Raw genomic sequence first — 11,456 nt, forward strand, 5'->3', positions numbered from 1 at the left:
TGGCTTATCCATTGATGAGCCAATCCTGAAGGGGCTTCGAGCCCTGAATTCAATTCAGCCAGAGCGGCTCCCTCTGAAGGGGGAACCCTCAGTCGGAGGGGAGCCCCACATTCCGCCCCTTCTCTGGGAGTGAAATTAAAATCTTGTCCCTTGGGAGTATAATCTGGTGTTAGAGATCCAGAGAATCCAGGTTTCCCTCTCCAGGCCCAGACGATGAAAGGGAAATATGCATAAAAGATCAGATGTGATTCATATTCAAAAGGCCTTGTGAGAAGGAGGTACCTGAAGAAACACATGGGTCTTTGCAGGGTTTAGCTGTCCTACTCACTGCCCGCGTAGGCCAGCTATGGCTTAAAGGCCAGATGATAAACTGCCCCCTACAGGCAGTGAGAGGGACAGCTAAATCATGGAAAGACCCAGTGGAGAAGGACCCTGAGTGCTGACTGGGGAGTTCTGGGAGCTGAAGTCCACTCTTCTTCAGGTTGCCAAGGTTGAAAAACATGCCCTAGTAGATCTTGCACTGGGCAATTGGACAGGTGACCTCTAAGGTCTCTTTCAACTCCATTTGTCCATTATTCTAACTGCTTACCTTTTTATGGAGGGAAAAAACAATCCTCTCCAAAAAGGGGCCAGAGGAACAAAATGGAGAATGCGGGGTCTTTGCCAGTTTTAGCTGTCCTACTCACTGCCTGCAGAGGCCAGGCATCACTTAAAGGCCAGACTATAGGCTGCCCCTTACAGGCAGTGAGAGGGACAGCTAAAGATGGCGCAAGCCCCATGGGGTCCTCCATTTTGTGGCGGGAAAGTGGCAAAGGAGAAAAGTGGAGAACTGTGGAGTATTTATTTCCCTCCTTTTTCCCTCTGGGTTCCGTGTGTGGAACCTTCCCTCTTCTTTTGGCTCCTTGAGTAAAACCCACCCTGGTTTTGTTGTCCCCCAAACTCGCTCCTGCTTAGTGTCGAACCAATAAGCCTCCGGACACAAGGAGTGACAAAGAATCCTACTTTTACTTTGGTTCCCAGATGGAAGGATTGAAAAGCTAATCAAGGGCCAAGAGGAGAATCTCACAGTCAAGGGAGGGACTCCCCTTTGCCCTTCCCCTAATCATACATGCACAACAGGTCCTTCTGGTTTGGTTCTTTGGATTTTACATTTTTTTTAATGGAAATTTTGGAAAAAAAAACTTTTACAAATATTTACCTCCCTCCCCCCCCAACCTTCCCCCCCCCCCCGACTTCCCAGAACCAATACAGGGTATAAATCTTTAACAAAAACGTTCTAAAATAAGCTTTAAAGAAAGTTAATATCATCTTCCATTTGAGCTTTAACTCCTCTTTGCTAGGCTAACTCTAAACAGATTATATCATTCCTTGTTTCTTCAGTCATAAACTATCTGAAATTTCTTAGTCCCGTATTTATTTTGAGTATAGTCAATCCATCTTCACTCCAGTTTATATCTCTCATTTGAGTGGTCCTTGAGATACACTGATATTTTAGCCATCTCTGCTAAGTTTGTTACTTTCAATGTCCATTCTTGAATAGTAAGCAAATCTTCCTTCTTCCACTATTGCGCCACCAACAATCTATCTGCGGTTATTAAATGCAAAATCAAGTTAGTCTCTACAACTATACAATCAGTAGTTATACCAAACAAAAATAACTGAGGGGTAAACTTTATCCTTTTTTAAAAAACATTTTGCATAATCCACCATACTTTTATCCAAATACCATATATGATAATATGTAGCATCAGCACTGTCACATCTCCAGCATTTAGGTTGTAAATTCGGATACATAGAGGCCAGTTTTTTAAGATCTAGATGCCATCTATAAAATATCTTATAAAGGTTTTCTCTCAAATTTTGGGCTTGTGTAAACTTTACATTTCTTACCCAGATCTTTTCCCATGTATCCAACATTATGGGTTCTTCAAAATTTTGGGCCCACTTTATCAAACAGTCTTTAATTAATTCTGTTTCCGAATCCATTTCTATTAATGCATTATATATGCATTATATATATTATATGCATTTGACTTTGATTTCTGATTTGTTTTAGTAAGTTATCCGCGTCTTGCATAAAACCGATTTTTTGATCTCTTTTCCATCTGGCCTGTAACTGTCCATACTGAAACCTGATTTTACATTGCTTTCACACCAAAGGTCACAGGTATCTTGCAAAGTGTGCCAGTTTGGGGGGTTTTTTTCTCCTTATAAGCGAGCTATTCTTCCTGGCAGTTGGTTTTAAGGTGCTAACTTCTGCCTCACTGCTAATGTGCAGCCCCCCCTCCTTCCTTCCTATTGCAGAGCAGAATAAAAGAACAAACAGTTTTTTTCTGAGGCAGCCCCCCCCCCCCGTGCGACTCCTCTCCCTCTTCAGAGAGAGAGAGAGACAGGAAAGGAGCAAAGCTCTTAATTGCCAAGGCAAAGAAATGAAGACGAGAGAAAATGTTTTTATCGGAATTTCTATTCCTCACTTTCATGTCCATTCCATCCACACCAGAGTCCTGTCTCCATGTAGGACCTTTCCTCTCATCCCCAGGGCCTCATCTGTGCATATATTCCACCCTCTGATCCTATTGGTAAAGAGGTGGCTGTTGGCGGGGCAAGCGCATTGCACACAGGCGGGGCAAGCGAGTGGCGACTGAGTGGGTGGGGGGAGTGAGCAAGGGGGCAGGCAATGGGAGGGAGTGTTCTAGTACATGGCCTCCAGAACAAATACCGGAAGAGACGCTACATTTGACCAACCGGTACCCCCTGAAACCCACCCCTGTTCCCCACTGACTTTGCTTGTCAGAAGGGGATCACGTGATGCCAGGACACTGCAACCATCGTAAATGGGAGTCAGTCGTCCAGCCAGGAAGGAGGGATACTCTCTCTCTCTCTCCCTCCCTCCCTCCTTCCCTCTCTCTCTCTCCCCCCCCCTCTCTCTAGAAACATACATCATGTTTGCAATAATTTACCTTTTTTTCTAAATAGGCACAGTTCCCTTACCGGAACCCTCGCTCACTCACTCAAACACACACACACACACTCACTCTCATGCACAAAACCATTTTTCTCCATTCCAATTCGGGTCCTATAAATCAATTGCTCTGTGAAACATCTGTGAAAAAAATTCAGGTGCTCAGGCATGAAAATGTGCCGCTCAAACACTATACTTTTCCGCACACACTGAAAAAAAAATAGAGGGAACATTGTCTGTAAGTATGCCGATGTGTAAATGCTTGTGTGTGTAGAGTCCCTATCCCCGACTGTGAAAGGGGTTAAATATTTTGATTCCCTTTCTTACAAAGAAACCCAGTGCTCCTCTGCACAAAAAAGGTTGAAAAACACTGCTCTAAGGATTCCTTTGTAACAAATACATGCTGGCACACATTGGGGGTCAAAAGCACTGATAAACTTTAGGAGATGCTGTCTGGTAGGCAAGGATCTCTATTCCACTATCTCCGAGCTGTAGCAGCTTGTCTGATTTGTGCCAGAAATAATCCAAAAGGAGCCAGGCACCCACCCCTATGAGTCCAACTTAACGGCAACTACCCAGGGACAATTTGAGATACAGACTTGACTGAATTTCCTAGAAAGGGAGGTTTTAAGTCTGTTTTGGGACTAGAATCTCCCTTCACAGGATGGCCTGAGGCTTTTGCTTGCAGGGCTAATAAAGATCATGAAGTAGTAAATGTCCTAATGGAAGAGATTATTCCTAGGTTTGGGCTGCCAAATAGTACATCATTGGATTGGGACCCATATTTCACAGCTAGGTTTGTGCGAACAGTTAAACATCACTCGGAAGCTTTACTCAGCCTACCACCTGGCAAGTCCTCCTATGGGGAAAAATGTAATGATTTACAAAAACAACAGATAGCTAAGCTCCACCAGAAAGCTCACCTGTGCTCACCTCAAACTTTGCCACCCTCATTGCACCTCAAAAGCGAATAGGCTTGAGCCTCTTTGAGGCCCTTTTGGGATGACCACATCCCTCCCTAAAGGCAGAGGAGAGGCCCATCTCACTGGTGGGCAAACTGACTCTTTGGAATATAATCTAATGGTTGGGTTGGCAATATATAAATCATGTAACAATGTTGTACCTGTTTCTTTAAAGCATACTGTAAAATGTGATTGGTTGCTGTTTTTCCTCAATCGGCCATAAGAGGGAGCCCACTCTTAGCTCGCTCTCTCTTCCTTAGATGCTGGGCTGATCTGATCTGAGTGAGCTATTTTAAGTTCTGCAACTGCTAGCAACCTTTGAGTTCTGAACTGATTATATGATACTGGACTATGTTATTTGGATTATCCCTTAACTGAAAGACGTTGATGACTGACTGACTTATCCGTGGGTAACTTGGACTGTTTGATGGACTGTTTGAAGCTTCCGAGTGATGTTTAACTGTTCGCACAAACCTAGCTGTGAAATACAAATATTTCCAGGAAAGTAGAAGCCTATTTAAACTGCAGTGTTTCTGTATGCTGGTTTGTGTGTTCTCCAACACAACTCTCACAACACTTCTCTGAATGTACTTGCTCTCCCAACGGGGAGCTTACCTAACACTGGCCCTGTACCAAAAGCGCAAGACACCTCGCTGGGGTGATGAATTTCCTTTCCCGTTATCTGCAGGACTAGATCACCCAGGGCATCCGTTTCAGCCTGCAGACTGAACGCTTGTAAAGATGCAGGGGCCAACAACCTCCTTGGATCAGCAGAGGAAGGGACCCTTTCAAAGGCTTCAGACCACCCATACAGCCCTAAAAGTGGAAGGCCGGGCATCTTGGATTGATCACTTCCAGAGTGAAGAAATACCCACGATCTGCCCGTCCTGATTCCTGGACTGCACAGCCTATGACTTTCTCAGTAGCAGAACTGGGACTGAAGTTATTGTTCTGGAACCAAAAGCCTCCGGAACAATACTTGTGTGAGAGGAGAACTGCCATCTCCCGTAGGTGTTTTCTCAATTAGAACATTTCCCCAAAAGGTGTTTGTAGCTACCCACATAAGTATTAGGAGTTACCCAATTATTACCACTAGCTGATTGGTGCGTCTGTGTGCATGAAGGCTAAGATATTAAGACAAATAAACTTAACAACCTTTGGGATGAGACCACATGATTTTGTGATGTATCTGTGCTCTTCCCATATAGGTGGGTACCTATATTATGCCCACTTTACCTGAAAGGAAGACTGGAAACCACAGGAATCTTGAACAACTCAGAAAGTACCTGAACCCCTTTCTTTGCTCCGTGGCTCTGGTCCCTCAATAATGCTTTGTATCATATACAAGCGGTGGAGGAAATCCTAGCCAAAGAGACCGGGGAGTTTTTTATTGCTGCAGCCAAAGAACAAGAAGCCATTTGGACAATGATAGTTCAGAATAGAATAGCTCTAGATATGATATTGGCATCCTAAGGAGATGTGTGAGCACTACTTGGACAACAATGCTGTGTGCAGATTCTGGAGAAATCCTGGAATTCCACAGCTGAACTACACACATCACAAAGAGAGCTGCAACTCCCCCTCCCCCATGGACGAATGGAAAGAGAAGTGGCATTGAGTGACAGGAGGGTTGCCTGATTTCACTAGTTAAGTACCTAATAATGACCCTGGCAGGCAAAGTCATTGTTCTCTTAATCACCTGTTGTGCATTACAATGCCTTCTGCTTTGCCTCCCCACCTGTAAGTAAACCAGGAGGTCTCCCAGTACAGGGATATTGCTGTTGGGTGAACCTTGGAAAATGAGATCATTTTCAGATTCAAAGGGGGGGGTGATGGGCTGGGTGCTAAAGCAAGGTCATAGCACACACTTGAAAGTAAAGCAGGAAGACTGTAATTGGGGTGTGGGGCTCTGTCTGTCTCACAAGAACAAAGAATGCTTTGTTCAACAGGAAATATGCATGTGTAAAGCTTGCAGCAATTATGGGTAGCTAGAAAGTTGATAACAGTAACAAGAATTGGACAACTTGCAGACCTCAGCTAAAAGTTAGGAATAGAGATGGCCGGCAGCAAATGAAACGCCTGTTAGAGAACTCCTGGGGCCTTCGTTAGCCAAGGCTTAGGAATGGCACAGCTAGAGACCAATAGAACAAATGGTAGAATTATTGCTAAAGTGTTTTTTAGAGGATATTTCTTATTATTTCACCTTGTCCCGCCTTCTCCTTGAGTGAAAATGTATAAAGCTTTCTTAATCCTTTGTTCTTGGCCTTTTGACCAGGAACCTTTTTCCTTGGAGTCCTGCAATAAAAAGCAATCAGAAAACCTGCCCCTCCTGTCTGGGTCCATCATTGGCTTCCACACCAGGCTCAGACCCAAATTGGGGAGAAGACAAGTGTGTTTTTAAATAGCAACTACCTGGATACATTTTCTTCCTGGATATCTGAATTTGGAATTCATGCCCAAAAGGAGACCGTCTCCAGTTAAAGAGGAGCTAAGGAGGAGAATCTCCTGCTAGTGAATTTCCTCATAGAAATCAATATCTCATTGTTGGGGGAAAAAAGAAACAGGAAATCATGCAATGTTGATATTCTCCAAGTTGGATTCTTTCTGGGTCTTCAGCTGCTGGAGCCCTCAACATTTGGAAGATGGGCAAAAGAGGGTCATGTCCTTGGGGATTCAGCATCATGAAGCCACGCAGGATTTTCATATCTTACTCTCCAAACTCAGGCACTAAGTTTGGTGTGGAGCCGAAAAGAACTTGATTGCCTGAATTGGGGAGAGTTTGAGAGAAGCAAAGGGGAGCCCAACTGCCAATGACTCTGGGTGGCTTACAAGAGAGGACAATAAAACGGAGAAGAAGATGGGTAAAACACTGTATGAAAATCCAAGCTCCCAATGGCTCAACGAAGAGCCAACCCAGGGGTGGAGGGCTATGTTGCAGGGCACAGTGGCACAGGCAGCAGCCGCAACAGGAGTCCCCTCCACAGAGGGAGAGGGTGTAGGAGGAAAAACACACACACAGAGAGACGGTTTCCAAGGGCTCAAAAAGGTTGAAAACTGCAACTAGGAAGGGGGCAGTATTGTAGGGGATTTCCCCCCACTGCTGCAGTTTTTGGAAAGGAGGAGCAGGTGGATGTGGAGAGGGAGGGGCTGGTAAGGCAGCTAAAGTGGGGAGGGGCTGGCTGACTACCGTGCTTACTGTCTCTGGGGTGCATAGGACACTGCACACCAAGACAACTACACACAAGAACAGCTTTCCCCCACCTGCCATCACTCTGCTCAACAACGAATTCCCACAACACCTCCTAAGACTGCATTACTATTCTTCTTCTTACTCTTCTCGGTAACTGTCTCTCCCCACTTATGACTATGTTGCTTGTATCTTTACAATTTAGATGGTTCTGTTTGTTTCTTAGTATGATTTGATTGCTTATAAGTAACTTACGACTATCACCAAGTGTTGTATGTTGATGGATGCCTTTTATTTTACTTCAGGTACACTGTGAGAGGTGATGCACCAAAGACAAATTCCTTGTGTGTCCAATCACACTTGGCCAATAAAGAATTCCCTTCTGCTCTGTCCTATTAACGGAGGACATTTCTTGGGTGAGAAGTGAAGGGAAAGAAAATCCAGTTGCCTCCTGAAAAAGCACCTTCGGGATGAGATCTGTTGCTTGAGCAGAGGGTTGGGCTAGAAGACCTCTAAGGTCCCTTCCAGCTGGCTTGTTCTTATTGTGTCAGCTCAGAAGGGAACTTCCTCCATCGGTCTAAGCCTCAGTGGGTCCAGCATCACATTAGCTCAGGTCTTCAGTGCAAAACGAGGAGAGCATTGAAAGGGCGGAAAACTCCGTGGCCCCTTCAGCTTTCGCTCGCCTGGCTGCACCCCCAGACCTCCCAACCCACCTTGACTAGGGGAGGACCCCAGGGGGAGGGAAGGGCTGCAGTCCCAGGAGGGCCCCTCGGCCTCCCCCTGCCTGATTGGGCGGAGGATTTTCTCCTGAATGGATCCTTTGATGTTTATAAAGGCTGCTCCTATGACTGAAGCTCTTGCCACACTCCAGACATTTATGAGGTTTTTCTCCTGTGTGGATCCTTTGATGTGCATAAAGGCTGCTCCTCTCACTGAAGCTCTTGCCACACTCCAGACATTTATGAGGTTCTTCTCCTGTGTGGATCCTTTGATGTCTATAAAGGTTGCTCCTCTCAGTGAAGCTCTTTCCACACTCCAGGCATTTATGAGGTTTTTCTCCTGTGTGGATCCTTTGATGTCTATAAAGGTTGCTCCTCTCACTGAAGCTCTTTCCACACTCCAGACATTTATGAGGTTCTTCTCCTGTGTGGATCCTTTGATGTCTATAAAGGCTGCTCCTCTCATTGAAGCTCTTTCCACACTCCAGACATTTATGAGGTTCTTCTCCTGTGTGGATCCTTTGATGTCTATAAAGGTTGCTCCTCTCACTGAAGCTCCTTCCACACTGCAGACATTCATGAGGTTTTTCTCCTGTGTGAATATTTTGATGTGCATAAAGACTGCCCCTCCGACTGAAGCTCTTTCCACACTCCAGACATTTATGAGGTTTTTCTCCTGTGTGGATCCTCTGATGTCTATAAAGGTTGCACCTCTCAGTGAAGCTCTTTCCACACTCCAGACATTTATGAGGTTTTTCTCCTGTGTGGATCCTTTGATGTATAAAAAGGCTGCTACTCTGACTGAAGCTCTTTCCACACTCCAAACATTTATGAGGTTTTTCTCCTGTGTGGATCCTTTGATGTCTATAAAGGCTGCTACTCTCACTGAAGCTCTTTCCACACTCCAGACATTTATGAGGATGGTCTCCTGTGTGGATCCTTTGATGTCTATAAAGGTTGCTCCTCTCAGTGAAGCTCTTTCCACACTCCAGACATTTATGAGGTTCTTCTCCTGTGTGGATCCTTTGATGTCTATAAAGGGTGCTCCTCTGGCTGAAGCTCTTTCCACACTCCAGACATTTATGAGGTTTTTCTCCTGTGTGGATCCTTTGATGTTCATAAAGGTCGCTCCTCTGACTGAAGCTCTTTCCACACTCCAGACATTTATGAGGTTTTTCTCCTGTGTGAATCCTTTGATGTCTATAAAGGTTGCTCCTCTCACTGAAGCTCTTTCCACACTCCAGACATTCATAAGGTTCTTCTCCTGTGTGGATCCTTTGGTGTGCATAAAGGCTGCTCCTCTGCCTGAAGCTCTTTCCACACTCCAGACATTTATGAGGTTTTTCTCCTGTGTGAATATTTTGATGTCTATAAAGGTTGCTCCTCTCAGTGATGCTCTTTCCACACTCCAGACATTTATGAGGTTTTTCTCCTGTGTGGATCCTTTGATGTGCATAAAGGCTGCTCCTCTCACTGAAACTCTTTCCACACTCCACACAGTTATGAGGATTTTCTCCTGAATGGACCTTTAGATGCTTTCGAAGACACTGATTTCTCTTGAAGAATTTTTCACATTCCTGGCACTGATGTTTCTCTTCTTCCTCCTGGATCCTTTGGGGATTCCGGGGTCTTCCGAAGGACCCTCCGCACTCCAGGCCCGTCTCGGCGTCTCCCCCCGTTTCCTCCTCCTCGCATCGCCCTCCAGGCAGCCGCCTTTCCTGGGCTCCCGCTGGGCTCATCCCTCCTGCAGCTCCGGAGCCTCCCGGCCTTTCCCCGCCGTCTCCCGGGGCTGCTCCGCGGGGCCCGCTCTCCTCCTCCTCCTCTCGGGCGGCGCTTCCTTCCTTCCCTCCCCCGCCGGGCTCCTCCGTCCTCCTGCAGGGGAGAAAGAGAGGCGGGTCACGGCGGCGTCCCCCTCACCGCAGGAGAGGCCCAGGCCGAGGCCTCCCCTCCCGAGGACCCGAAGGAGACCCTCCCAGGCTGCCACTCCGTCCCAGCAGCCTCTACTTACTTCCGGTTTCTCCGCCTCCGAAGGGAACCGCTCCTTCCGTCAGCTCTCTGGTTCCGAAAGTGAAGCCGCTCCATATACCAGCCCCTCCTTCCTGCGAAGCCCCGCCTCCTCCCCTCCAGGCGCCGCCTCCTTGACGTTCCCCCGAAGGAGAGAAACGGACCCACTAGAACGGCGGTTCTCAACCTTCCTGATGCCGTTCGACACGGTTCCTCCTGTGGCGGTGACCCCCAAACGCCAAATTGGGCTCCAGCCTTCCCTTCGCCGCCACGTTCCTTTCTTTTATTTCATTTTCCGCTCTGGTTTTCCGCCTCAGCAACGGTCCCTCTTGGCCTCCGTAGCTCCGCCCACCGAGCTCCGTCGCTGGGAGGGAGCTGCTTTCCCAGCGTCCTCTGCGCTGCGCGCGTCTGTCCCCACTCCGGCCCCTCCTTTCGCTCCGCCCCCCGCCCACAGCCAGCCACACCTAGAGGCGGAGGAAGGGCGGGGCTTCGGTGGGCGGAGCCGCGGTGGCCTCTCCCTTCCCGCCGCCCGCGGAGCCCCCGCCGATCCTTCCCTTCTGGCGGCTCCTTTGGGCGCGGGAGGCTCCTGGCGGGGGCGGCGGAGCTTCGCCCGGGGAGCTGAAGGGGAGGCTCCGAAGGGAAGGCCCGCGTCCTCCCTTCCCCGGCTTCTCCTGCCAGGGAGACGCAGCACGCAGGCTCCGAAGACTTCCAGGCTCGGGCGACCCCTGGGAAAAGGCCCTTCCACCGCAAGGAGGAGAACCGCCGGGCCAGGAGCCAAGCAGCCGAAGGGATCCCGGGAAGGGATGGAACTCAGCCCGAGGGGATTCCGGGAGGCCATTGGGCGACAAGGTAGCCAAGGAGGGACAGGGGAATCCACTGGAAAGCCAGGGATCCCAAGGGGGGGGGGGGAAGAAGCGGATCCCAGGAGGGGATCACCCCCCACCCTTTCCTGCAGGGGGTGGAAAGGACCCCTCCTCCCTTTGGAGCTGAGCAGGGGGGAGACCAGCCGCGGGGGGAGCTCTGGGCCCCCTGGAGAAGGAGCTGGAGAGGCTCATGCAGTTGCTCTGCTTCGGTGGGTCCTCTGGAGTGGATCCCCTAGACCGGATCCCCTGCGGTTGAGGAGGCCATGGACCTCTGGCCACAGGGACCCCCAACCCTGCAGTGGAGGAGACCTCAAGGCCCCCCATGGCACAGAAGCCGCTGGACGTCCCAGCCGAGGAGACCAAAAAGCCCCCCCAGCTCCGGACAAAGTCTGGCTACGACCAAACGGGCCGGAGAAGGCGGGGTGGGAACAGGGGGCGGAAATAAACTCTGTACATGCTCAGGGGCTGCAGTGGCCTGTTTTCCACAAAGGACGGTTGGGGATCCTGGGAAAGGTCATCCCAGGTCAAGCTTTCCCGTGAGTGGCAGCTGCCAGCTGGCCTCTAATTGAAATGGGCCCAATTGGCTGTGGAAGGGACAGGAGACCACAAAGAGATCTCCACTCTGCCTGGAAGAAGCAAAGGCGAACCGCTTCCACATTGGGGCTTCATAAATCAGAAATACACTTTCTAAGGTGGGAAACGTGGCCCCACGTAGCTCTGTCTAAAACTGCCCCCTTGGCTGGGGACCCATCAGCAAAG

General features: G+C 48.7%; 1 protein-coding gene across 1 annotated transcript in view; it reads right to left on the reverse strand.

The window, feature by feature from the left end:
• LOC148042234 (uncharacterized) overlaps positions 1-10,157 on the reverse strand; it is an 845,903-nt gene extending 835,746 nt beyond the window's left edge. Inside the window, exon 1 of the mRNA XM_087703082.1 lies at positions 7,918-10,157. Within this exon, the coding sequence (XP_087559208.1) occupies positions 7,918-9,569 (1,652 nt within the window). The 5' untranslated portion in view covers positions 9,570-10,157. The remainder of the gene's footprint in view (positions 1-7,917) is intronic.
• Between the last annotated feature and the right edge of the window lie 1,299 nt (positions 10,158-11,456).

The sequence above is a fragment of the Thamnophis sirtalis genome, unplaced genomic scaffold, assembly GCF_051295495.1.
Source record: "Thamnophis sirtalis isolate CommonGarterSnake01/CBP01778 unplaced genomic scaffold, rThaSir2_p1.2 scaffold_20, whole genome shotgun sequence".
Lineage (NCBI taxonomy): Eukaryota > Metazoa > Chordata > Lepidosauria > Squamata > Natricidae > Thamnophis > Thamnophis sirtalis.